Genomic DNA, 12,301 nt, shown 5'->3' with positions numbered 1-12,301 from the left:
ATGCAATTATTCAAACCCAACCTGAGGAGGCGGAGGGGGGAGGGGTGGACAAGGGGCGCGGGAGAGGCATCTGGTTGCTGGGGTGCCTTAGTGTGGTCTGGAGAGGATGGAATTCGCAAGCCCGTTTGAAAATGTCTCAATCTCAGTCGCATGATGCAGAAGAAGACGCTAGATCGTGTCGTCGGGATTCGTTTCATGGAGCTTGGCATTCACTTTTTTTTTCTTTCTTATCTCTCCCACCGCGGGGTTGGAACTAATACTACAAACCTTGGAAGTAGAAAAATGGTGACTCGCTTCGACACGCATCTAGGTCAACAGGAAGAGGTCCAAGAGGCACACAGGAAAAGGTATCTTTTGCATCTAATTACTAGGATCGAGTCCCTTCTGCACTTGGTCCCTCTCCAAACCACATCATCTATACTGAATAGTTCGGGTACCTTATGCAATCATCATCCAGGTCGTATTCTTCGTGTAAACCGCCATCCTGCGCAATTCTAGTCGAATAACTTCTGGGTCGGCAAAACAATGGGGGTATGGGCAAAAGCGTCAAAACATCTCTCGACAGGCGTCACCTAGTGAGTAGCGACCTCCTAGGCCTTGCCGGCAACAGCGACGGGCTTGTCACCGGTGTCGACGTCCATGGCGTCGTCATCGGCAGCCTCAGCCTCGCCCTCGCCCTCGCCCTCCTCCTCCAGCTCGTCCTCGCTCTCGCCCTCGATATCAACACTGCCGTCATCCGACATCTCGTCCTCCTCCGCAGGAACGGCCTCACCCTCGCCGTTCTCGACACCGGCCATCTCGAGATCCTCACCGGCGGGCTTCTCGCCGTTGGCACCACTAGCCTCGGCCTCCTCCTCCTCGTCACGCTCTTCAGCACCGTACTCATCCTCGTCAGGCACGAGGTCAGCCTCGGGCTGCTCAGGGGGAAACTCGGCGGGGGCGGCGGCATCGTTGTCCCTAAGGCTCCCAGTTAGCTCCACTATTCTGTCGCCTCTTGTTTTCCCCTCATGTCTACGAAAACGTACCACTTGATCGCGAAGCGGGTCACACGAGGCTTCTCAGCGAGAACGTTGCGCTTGACTCGCTCGATGATGGGCTTGGAGGGGGGCTCGGCGTTGAGCTCCTCAGAGTCGTACTCATTGTTGACATAGTAGCCAACGCGAACGAACTCGCGACCGTCGTAAGCGCAGGTCAGGAGGATCACAGTGACACCCAGAATGTCGGCGTCGGGAATTCTGGAAGTGTTGGGCGCATCGGCCTCGAAGATGAACTTGTTGACACCGACGGGAACGGGCCCGACGAGAAGACTGTCGAGCTCTTGGTCGTACTGATCACTGTTGTCTGGCTGTCAGCGAATGGCGGTGTACGTGGTGAAAAATTCCACGTTGAACTAACCTAGTCGCAGAACCAACGTAGGTCAACTTCCACTCGAGATCTGATTAAAAGTTGATTAGAAAAACGTGAGATCATGGCTGTCTTCTGAAAAGATTCTTTACCCTTCTCCAAGGACTCCAAGCACTCGAAGGTGATCTCGAACTCGTACTTGTCCGTGAACTTGGCGGGGTTGTTCAGAACCTTAACGCCCAGAAGCGAGACGATCGACATCGTGAAAGGTGGGCGATGAAGTCTTGGTTGAGTATGTGGTAATGGATGTAGAGGGAAAGTCTGCGCGACTGCGAGCAAAGGAAAGTTGAGAAGAAATTCGTTGCGTGGACGTCGGTCTGAAGTGGTGGGTGGAGTTGGTGTATTGAGAAGGTGGGATTGTTTTGCGGCGAGCGAGATGGAAGAAGAAGGCTCGGCTCGTCAATTGCAACGGGACAACGACGTGGGCCTGGGACGCGCCTGCCTTCCCCTTACCGCGAATTTCGCGTAAAGTGGTCTCCACGTCAAGGCTAGCCCTTTTCGGCTCTCGCGCCCGTCCGTGTGCCTGTCAAGTTCCTGTCCACCTTCCCAGCCACACAAAGCGAGGCTTGGAGATGGCTGATGCCTTTCATTCTTGTTCTACCTACCTTACCTACTCTACCTAACCTGACGGATACTTCACTTAGATGGAAAGACCCTATGTAGCTAGAATGTGCCAGTATAGTCAAAACATCGATGCCGACGTAAGTTTTGATCTTCTCGAACGCCGAAATATGCATAGGTAAGGTATGTCCAGGTACCTTAGGTACCTTACCTTACCTTAAGGTACCTAAGGTAGGTCAAAGTGGAAGTCAGGCAGGTGCCAGACACTCCTTATCCGATAAGACTATCTTATCCGTCGGAGCTCGATTCAGCCGAACTTTTGCCAGGTCACCGCCAAACCACGCTAGCCTGGTTTCGGCGTCTACTTTCCTCCAATCTTTCACATTGCCAACAAGCTGCAACCTTCCAATTTTGCGACCCGTTCCGTCTTACAGGTAGCCAACATCATCAGCTTCACTGTCCCGCGCAGCCATCAGCGACCTTCGATAGCCGACTACGAACGACTGGACTCTTTCAAAACTTTCTTTCGCGACCGTTTATCGATCTTCTACGAGCCGGAACACGCCTTCCTCGCCCGGAATACCCAGTGTCTTCGCGCCTAGGGCGACCTGGTAGCTCATAGCTACCACGACAAGCGCCACACGGCGAAGTCAATTGATATTGAGGTTCTCAGTTAAGAGCTTCGTATTGTGATCATTGCGAGAAACTACAACACAGATTCTTTGGAGCGCCCATCATCGCAATGGATCCCGAAGTCCCGCAGAACGACCAACAATTCGAGGGTGCGTCTTGGGGAGAAGATGGATATGAAGAAACAAATGATATACAGCATAGCGACGAACAAAGTCAAGATCCTGCCTTCCCACTTGAACAAGCTGCGAATGGTGACTCAGAAGATGCTGGCGAATATGACCCAGAGTCGGTCGCGATAACTTCAGTTCCAGAGACCGCAGAGCCCAATCCCCCCGCCGAATCAACCCCAACTCCTACCGCTTCCACATCCATCAAGTCGAAATCAGGCAAACCCAAAACACAGGGAGGTTTCCTAGTGGGAGACTCCGATGACGAGGAGGAAGATGCGCCTACTCCAGCATCGAACGCTGTTCCTGCTGTTCCTGCCACGCAGACTCCCATTGCACAAAACCCTCCTTTCCCTTCTGCATCTACTCCTGTCCAAGGCCAAGTGAGCGCCACTCCAGAGCAGGCGAGCCAGGGTGTCCCCGTGCGAGCGCCAAGTGCGGCATCGAGTACGGCGCAGGCGCCACCCCCTCCAGCAGTGCAGTCTGTTTCCAGCAGAGACCCGAACGATACTTTTGGCATCTTGGAGGACCGCGTGCAGGAGGATCCAAGAGGGGATATGGATGCGTGGCTCGCATTGTTCGCCGAGCATCGACGCTATGACCAGTTGGATGAGTTGCGCGCTGCCTATGAGCGATTCCTCCAGGTTTTCCCCCAGGCTGTAAGTGGAAATATGCTTGTGTACAGCGAGGTTTCAAACTAACGCAAATTCAGGCCGATATCTGGGCCGACTGGGCACAGCTCGAGTTGGACTCCAACCGCTTCCAGGACGCCGAAGCGCTTTTCAGCAGGTCCTTGGTCAATGTGCCCAATGTTAAGCTTTGGACCGTATACCTCAACTACATCCGCAGACGATACGATTTAAACAACGATCCCAACGGGGAGTCTCGCCGAATCTTGAGCATGTCCTACGATTTTGTGATTGCTTCTGTTGGCATTGATCGTGACTCGGGTCAACTGTGGAAGGACTACATCCAGTTTATCAAGAGTGGCCCAGGCCAGGTTGGAGGCAGCGGCTGGCAGGATCAGCAGAAGATGGACCAGTTGCGCAAGGCCTACCATCGCGCCATCACAGTTCCCATGTTTGCGCTTACAGACCTGTGGAAGGACTACGACCAGTTCGAAATGAGCCTGAACAAAACGACTGTAAGTTACTTGTTCTTCGGTAGATTGCTATTGCTGACAACACGGTAAGGGCCGCCAATTCATCCAGAAACGCTCGCCTGCCTACATGACAGCCAAGGCAGCAAATTCTCAGCTTGATCGCTTGATTCCCAGGCTCTCGCGAACTTCGCTTCCTCGCCTGCCTCCTGCACCCGGCTTCCATGGTGACCAGGAATTCATGGAGCAGGTTGATATCTGGAAGAAGTGGATTCAGTGGGAGAAGGAGGATCCGTTGGTTCTCCTGGACGAAGAGCCTGAAGCCTACAAAACTCGCGTGCTGTATTGCTATAGGCAAGCGTTGATGGCTCTTCGTTTCTGGCCCGAGATGTGGGTGGACGCAGCAGAGTGGTGCTTTGCCAACAACATTGCAAAAGATGGCAAGGAGCTGGGCCTGTCTTTTCTGACAGACGGCATCGAGGCCAATCCCGAAAGTGTATTGCTTGCGCTTAGACATGGAGACCGTGTGGAAACGACCTACCCGGCCGGAGACGATGATGCTAGCAAGGCTGCCCGCGCCAAGGCAATCAGGGAGCCCTACAGCCTCGTTCTCGACACTTTGTACGCCATGTCCAAGAAGCTCAAGGAGCGGGAGGAAAAAGAGGTTCGTAAGATCGAAGAAGCTTCGGCCCAGGACCCGAACATCAAGGACTCAATCGAGCGGAACGATGACGATATCGATGGCGACAATCAGCCCGGTGAACTTGGAAGGGAAGAGCGCATCAACGCCGTGAAGCAGGGATTCTCGGTACAGACAGATATGCTCAAGCGCACTATTTCGTTCGTGTGGATTGCGCTTTGTCGGGCTGCTAGGAGGACACAAGGCAAGGGCAATACGACTTCGGGTCTTCGTCAAGTCTTTATCGAGGCCCGAGGTCGTGGCCAGCTCACCAGCGATGTCTATATCGCCGTTGCGAAGATGGAAGCTCTCATCTACAACGACCCAGCCGGCGGTAAGATCTTTGACCGCGGTGCGAAGCTTTTCCCCGAGGATGCTAGCTTCATGCTCGAGTACCTCAAGTTCTTGCACTCCAAGGGTGACACAACAAGTGAGCTCCCTCTTCTTTCATACCCAATGACTTCATACTGATCCATGCATAGATGCCCGTGTTGTCTTCGAGACATGCGTCAACCGCCTCACACAGAAAGAAGATAGGAAGGACCAGGCGAAGCAACTCTACTCATACTTCCACAAGTACGAATCGCAATTTGGAGAGCTCTCCTCCATTGCTGAGCTGGAGAAGCGCATGTCGGAACTCTGGCCCGCTGATCCCAGACTTTCACACTTTGCAAACCGTTTCTCAGTAGACACATTCGACCCCATAGCCTACCGCCTTATCATCTCGCCGGCTGTTCAACTGCGGCCAAAGATGCTGATTCCGACCATCGAGCAGCCGACCTCAGTTCGGCAATCCCCAATGGCCTTGCCGGTTCGTCAGACGGCCAGCCCGGGCCCACAGTACATGGGCGTTACAAACTCTCCAAAGAGACCCTTTGCAGGCGACGATTATGAAGAGCTCAACAGGCCACGAAAGCTCGCCAGGGGAGAATCCCCTCTTAAGGGTGCCGCGGGCCGTCGTCTTGACCAGCAAAGACGCAACCAAGGAGCGCCCCTTTCCCGAGACATCACTTTCCTCTTGAGTATCCTACCACCGGCTCACTCTTATGCTCACTCGCCCAACGCATTCCGCTTGAGCGCTCCTAATCTCGTTGGCCTGATTCGCGACACCCCTGTGCCTGATTACAGCGCATGGAAAACCCAACAAGAGCTCGGCGCTCGACAAAACAACGGTATGCAACCCCCTTCCCACAGCCGACAGGCATCTGGTGACTACGCTGGGTACGGAAATGGTGGACGAAACTCCCCCCAGAGAGCCCTCAGTCCATACGAAGGATCGGGTAGGCGCCTGGCATCATCCGGATACAGGAGCTCTCCCCTCCGACCTGGCTCCAGTGGCGGACATGTCGACGCTTCTGCATACCGACAGGACGTGCCTCAGCAGGGGCAGATTCCATCAGCGGCTTCGTTTGACGCGAGCGCTTCTTGGGCACCTGCTAGCTACAGCCAAGCACCAGCACAGCAATATGGCAAATATCAGTATTGATCTTGGAGCTGACGATTGGATTCAGGGGCTGGTTTCCGAAGGGGTTGGCCCTAAGTTCGATGTCTATCACAGACTCGGCCGACTACATTAGTCGATATCTGGTGGCTCATCAAACATCGGGATGATGCCCAGCACACTGTGTTGGGACCTTCCTTTTGATATTGAGCTTTAGTTCATGATTTCGAGGGCAATGATTCTCTCACGTTCCTCAAAGGGACTTTGGTCGCAAAGTCTGCGACATCAGTGTTCTGTATAATACAAAAAGTCTTCAAGGGGCTCCGCATTACTGGAGGCGTTCAGGGCGGCGGCGGCGGATACTTCACTCGTGCGGCTCACAGAAGTAGCACACACTTTTTTTCGTCAAAAAGCATACGCCACGGCATCACGTTCGATGGCTAGTTCACGCGATTTGGGGGATGGGGATGAATGGCAGACGGCTACATGGGATGCCACGTTGAGGTTTCATCTAGTCTGCTTGGCTAGCCGCTTGAGTAATTCAAAGAAATCTGCTTTTGACATGCCACTTTCTCTAACTGTATGGGCTATAAGAAGGGGACTCCTCCTACGTTGACCGGCATCCTGTTTGGTCACCCGCTTGTGCACTCGTGACATACCTTGATCAAGGCACGCGCGCAATATCACCGTGTGAAGCTCCGGATAACCGTCCTCCAACAGGTCTGAGACTTGGGTTCTCATCCCAAGGTATGTTGCCCTTGTCAAGGAGTAATGTCGCAGCAAGGAAAGCGATGGATGGCTCAAACCCGATGGCACCAACCCGACACTGTGAAATCAATTCAAAGCCCACTGAACCAGGAAAGAGTGTTCAGGTCCTTTTACGTACAGTTCTTTCCCTGAAGCAGTACGTAATAAAGGTTCCGTTCCGATATCTATCGTCCCTAGAAGAACCGGGTATTAAGCAGCAAGTAGAGTTCGGCTTAGGTAAACATACGATCTAATTTACCACCTCACATCAATGAAATAAGTTGCCGCTCAGCACCCTAGCTCTATTCTTCTTCTTCCTGTCACTCTTCCTGTTGCTATTCCTGTTGCTATTCCTGTTGCTATTCCTGTTGCTATTCCTCTTACTTTTCTTGTTGTCCCTTCTTAGTTTGCATGTGTTCCTGAGAGGGTACGCTTTTAATTATGCGAAGATTATTGGAATAAACGTGTTGCTAGGCCCTGATTGTTGAGTGATGCTTGTGTTCATTCATCTCTTTTCTTGACCTGTGAACATAAGTCATGCTTGTAGACACAATCGCGCATGCCATCACCTACAGACAATCTGATAGCTCATAGCTTGACAAGCACATTCTGTTGTCCATGGATCGATCTGTAGCCCTCATGTAGACTTGTAAATTTTGTCGTAAGCCAGACTTTGTGAAGCTGGCGGTTCTGGTGACGCTCATGACGATTACGAGCTGGCAAACCCCTCCCGGGAGAGGGACCTTCCCAGTATGTTTATCCAAAAATGAAGCGAGACTCTGGCTGGCGACGAACCAGAGACATGTAGGTCATGTCGGCTACTAGCACTGATAGACTAATGAGCTTCGTAATGGGTGGAAAGCAGGGTGGTTTCACACATGGGTTGCTAGAGGCTTTGAACGTGACTATCTCTTTACTTTCAGTATCATCATCATGAGGCGGCGGCATTCATGAATGAGACGAGTAAGCTCATGCCTCGCGGTCGAGTCTTCTGTAAAAAAAAAATGAGTCGTTGACACCTTCTAGGCCACGAACATTTGGTCAATTCGAAGTCTACATGCTGCGCTCTTTTGACTGTAGACTGTGTATGATCGTGCGATTTGCCCGAGTGTCTCATGTCCTTGATGTCTTCTTCGAAGCCTTGAGCGGTCTCGACTAGGTTCATGATCTTTGGTGTCTGGAATATCTCGGTATGGCTATTACGTGGTAGCATCATTCACGAGTCTGGCTCTGATATTCATAGCTATCCCGTAGCTTATTGTTGGTGACGTACGTAGACTGAGTGGCATATGTCAATTCCATCATTTGCTGAATATTATCACCTGTGTATTCTATGCCATCCTGCTATCACGCTACGTCGTAAATGATGGCGTTCATGCCGGCGTTCTCGTCGCCTTGATGGCCACCTGGCAGGAGCGAAGCATCGTGATCTTTTTGATAGTGACTTGAATGATTTCATTTTGATATATGCCCGGCCAAAGGTTGAAAATCTCATTATTTTCACCCTTCCGACATCCTAAAGCGAAGTCTTCATATTCTAAATCCCAATATCTCACTCTCTGGCCATCGATCCTTCCTGCTACTTCTGCTGCTTCTGTTGCTCCTTCCCCAAAGCCACGCAGCCGATTTCTAGATCACTCCCTCACTCTGGAGGCTATATAAACCCACCTTTCGACCCTCCAGCCTCCAGATCTTCTTCTTCTCCTCCACACACACTCACATCGCAATCACATCTTGCTTACGCAAACAATCAATCACAATCAGACACTTCATTCAACTTCAACTTTCAACTCAGGTAAGTCTGCAACATATTCATGTTTGACACACCTCACATCTCTGCACATACACCACCGAGATACACCCACACGTATGATTTTGCTGCCATATCCTCCTTCCCAAACCCACATGCTGCCTCCTTCCTCCTAGTAAAAAGTCTGGAAATATCCTCCAGCGGGTCTACAAAAGGCCTTTCCCTTCTCTCCATTCAACTTCTTCTTCTTCTTCTTCTTCTTCCTCCACACATCACTATACTTTCTACAACCCAGCCTCACTGCCAACCTACTTCAACACAGACAAGGTATCTTGCCCTACCCATACATCTAACCTACCTAAGGTACCTCTCCGAAGGTATCTCTGGACAAAGGTACAAGTTCCCAGCGCTCCTGCTCTCGAAATTCGTTCATTCTCCTCAAATTCCTTCCTTCCTTCCAGGTCACCCATTCTTGACTACCTCCTTCCTCAAACGCCTTTGACAGTTGCCGACCTAGGCAGCTACAGAAAGGGCCCTCTTCCTCTTTTCCCTCTTTTACCCTCTTCTTCCTCTTCATCTACCTCTCAACATCGTCTACCTCTCAACATCGTCTACCTCTCAACATCGTCTACCTCTCAACATCGTCTACCTCTCAACATCGTCTACCTCAGCGAGCATCATACATACATTCACTGACCACAAACAGCAACATCTGCACAGCAATTCCACAATCTCCACGACTAGACAGGATGTCTTCCGGTTCCCCTAGCCGTGGTGGTCCTGCCAGCCCTGCCAGATCCCGCTCGGGATCTCAGCCTAAGCATGGCTTCGGACCTTCCATGGGGTTCGACCCAGCGAAGCCCGAGGGCGGTGGTCCCAGCAAGGATCACGTCAACTCTCGTATCGACCCGCCCCCGGAGTCGTACCTAAATGCCGGGGAGACTCCCTTCATTCGCAGACCCGGTTACAATACCTCTGGCAAGGTTATCAACTTGGAGGTCAACCAGTTCCGCGTGAAGCAGTGGAACGACAGGATGACCATCTATCAGTACGATGTGTCGATCTCGCCCGTGCCCCTGAAGTACAACGTGGTGTTCAAGAAGGTTTGGGACTCTCCGCCTGTCCAAACCATGCTGGCGAAGTACAAGACCCTCTGGTTGAACGATGGCCGCAAGTTGGCTTGGTACGTCATCCTATTCTGAATGCCTATCTCCTCTAACACAAGTTCAGGTCGTCGGTTCCTATCAACCGTGGCGAGGAGCGCTTGAAGGTTGACCTTGACGAGGGCAAGCCCGTTCGTCCCAATGCAAAGCCGCGCGACAATTCCTTCTTCTTCGTCATGAAGGAGACGAAGAAGATCAACCTGGCGGCTCTTGAGGCATACCTCACCGGCAAGATGGACTGGGACAGCACTGTTCTGGAGTGCATGAACTTCCTCGACCACCTAGTCCGCCAATTCCCTAGCGAAAATCTTCTCTCGATCAAGCGCAATTTCTACAACGAGCGCAATCCGCAGACCATGGATCTTGGCCCCTGCTTGCAGGTCGTCAAGGGTGTCTACTCGTCGGTCCGGATGAACCAATCGGTTATTGACAAGTTTGGTCGAGGGCTCGGCCTGAATGTCGACGTTGCCAACACGGCATTCTGGAAGGGAGACAAGCTGTTGCATCTCTTCGTCAGGGACTTTCTGGGTACCTGCGATCGCAGATGGCAGGGCTTGAGCCCGCCGGACATCGCCAAGATCTTGAAGCCAGTGCGCCAGCAGGACAAGAACGGCAAGGCGGTACTCACGATGTCTGATGCTTTTAAGCACCTGAGGAAGCTGGCGAAGCTTCGATTCTGCCCCAAGCACCGCGGCAAGGAGAACTGGGACAAGTCCTATACCATCAAGGGGTTCGCATTCAACCCAACCTACGGTGACAGCGGTGCTACTACTGACAGTATCGTCTTCACGAACAACGGCGAGGAAATGAACATTACGAAGTACTTCGAGAAGACCTACGGTTACAAGGTTCTGTTCCGTGACTGGCCCGTTGTCGAGACCGCAAAGGCGGGCTTCTTCCCCATGGAGGTTTGTGTGGTCGCTGCTATGCAGCGCTACAATTACAAGCTTGACCCTGATCAGACCTCGGCAATGATCAAGGCTGCTGTCACTCGTCCCACCCAGCGCAAGGCGGACATCATCAAGGCGAAGAACCAGTTGGCATGGAAGGAGGACCCTTATCTCTGCCAGTACGGTGTTATCTTCGAGGACCAGATGGCTAAAACTGTGGGCAGCCTGCTTGAGCCCCCGAAGATTCAGTACGCCAACAATGTGGTCAGCCCCGTCTTCTCTGGTCGCTGGGACTTACGCGGCAAGAAGTTTTGGGTTCCCAACCGTGCTCCTTTAGCATCCTGGGGTATCGTGATTCTCGAGAACTCAACTAACAAAGCCAGTGCTCAGGCCTTTGCACAGACATTCAAGCAGACTTACACTGGCCATGGAGGCAAGATTACTAAAGATGCCGTCGTGATTGACAGCGAGGCCCGTAACAACAATGTTGCTGAAGCAATTGCTAGGGCATATGCCCAGGTCAAGGCGAAGACTAATGCTGTTCCGCAGCTGCTCTTCTGCATCTTACGGTTCAATAACGTTGGCTCTTACGAGCGAATCAAGAAGTCCGCCGATTGTCGATTCGGCTTGCTTACTCAGTGCGTTCTTTCACGCCACGTTGACAAGAACCAGGCCCAGTACCATTCCAATGTGGCTATGAAGGTCAACGCGAAGCTTGGAGGCGTTACCTGCCGTATCCCTCACCCGTCCGGTCCTTCTAACAAGAACCCTCCTTTCTTTAAGGAAGTTACTATGATGATTGGAGTGGACGTTTCCCACGCAACTCCTGGAATCGACGCTCCCTCGATGGCAGCGATGACCATGTCGATGGATGCTGACGCCACTTTCTACTCGGCTGCTGTTGAGACCAACGGTTACCGCGTTGAGATGCTCTCTCCAGTCAGTGCCCGCACTTTCCTTGGTCGTCTCATGCCCACCTGGCACAAGCGTATGGGCCACCCTGCGCCTCCTCCCCACATTGTCTACTTCCGTGACGGTGTCTCTGAGGGCCAGTACTCACAGGTGTTGGAGTACGAGGTGGGAACGATGAAGAACATCATCAAGAACATCTACCCCACCGCCAAGCAGCCCAAGTGGACGGTCATTGTGGCTACAAAGCGCCATCATATTCGATTCTTCCCTCAGAATGGAGACAAGAACGGCAACCCTCTTCCCGGAACTGTCCTTGAGAAGGAGGTCTGCCACCCTTTCTGGTGGGACTTCTACATGTGCTCGCACGTGGCCATTCAGGGAACTGCTCGCCCTGTACACTACACCGTTCTGGTGGACGAGGCGAAGATGGGCACGAATGATCTTCAGCGCATGATCTATGGCCAGTGCTACCAGTACGCTCGCTCGACGACTCCTGTCTCCCTTCACCCGGCGATCTACTACGCTGATCTCGCCTGTGGTCGTGCTCGCGCGCACGAGAACATTGCTACCTCTCAGGGCTTCCGCTCCGGCCCCAAGGCGACGGAAATGGCTGACGATTACGGCTCCCGCGGTCTTAGCATGTTCGAGGGCGAGCGTCCCACCGAGTCCCTTCCCCTGCTGCCTCTTGGTGGCAGTGGCCCTGACTCTGACCCCCAGGCATCTGACATGTTCAAGAACACCATGTGGTACATCTGAGTACGCATATCAGAGATTCCAATGGGCGACGACTGAAGGAAATGCGATGGAGTGAGTGGTGATGATGGGAGAGGCAAGCATGGATGGTTGGTAGTTGAG

General features: G+C 52.5%; 3 protein-coding genes across 3 annotated transcripts; 2 read left to right on the top strand and 1 right to left on the bottom strand.

Annotated features, from left to right (window-relative positions):
• Positions 1-590: 590 nt before the first annotated feature.
• CLUP02_06365 (ASF1 like histone chaperone) lies at positions 591-1,605 on the bottom strand (the record flags this gene model as incomplete). The annotated part of the gene is made up of 4 exons (XM_049285365.1): positions 591-957; positions 1,026-1,334; positions 1,396-1,435; positions 1,497-1,605. 4 exons carry the CDS (start codon positions 1,603-1,605, stop codon positions 591-593), a joined length of 825 nt encoding a protein of 274 aa, XP_049142508.1.
• A 492-nt stretch (positions 1,606-2,097) lies between these two features.
• On the top strand, positions 2,098-6,029 carry CLUP02_06364 (mRNA 3'-end-processing protein RNA14; the record flags this gene model as incomplete). The annotated part of the gene is made up of 5 exons (XM_049285364.1): positions 2,098-2,105; positions 2,683-3,424; positions 3,478-3,909; positions 3,959-4,973; positions 5,026-6,029. 5 exons carry the CDS (start codon positions 2,098-2,100, stop codon positions 6,027-6,029), a joined length of 3,201 nt encoding a protein of 1,066 aa, XP_049142507.1.
• A 3,201-nt stretch (positions 6,030-9,230) lies between these two features.
• On the top strand, positions 9,231-12,202 carry CLUP02_06363 (piwi domain-containing protein; the record flags this gene model as incomplete). Its single annotated transcript, XM_049285363.1, has 2 exons — positions 9,231-9,664; positions 9,712-12,202. The coding sequence occupies 2 exons, from the start codon at positions 9,231-9,233 to the stop codon at positions 12,200-12,202; spliced, it is 2,925 nt and encodes a 974-aa protein (XP_049142506.1).
• Positions 12,203-12,301: the final 99 nt, after the last annotated feature.

This window comes from Colletotrichum lupini, chromosome 3 (genome assembly GCF_023278565.1).
Source record: "Colletotrichum lupini chromosome 3, complete sequence".
NCBI classification, from domain to species: domain Eukaryota; kingdom Fungi; phylum Ascomycota; class Sordariomycetes; order Glomerellales; family Glomerellaceae; genus Colletotrichum; species Colletotrichum lupini.
This window is presented reverse-complemented; position numbering and strand designations above follow the sequence as displayed.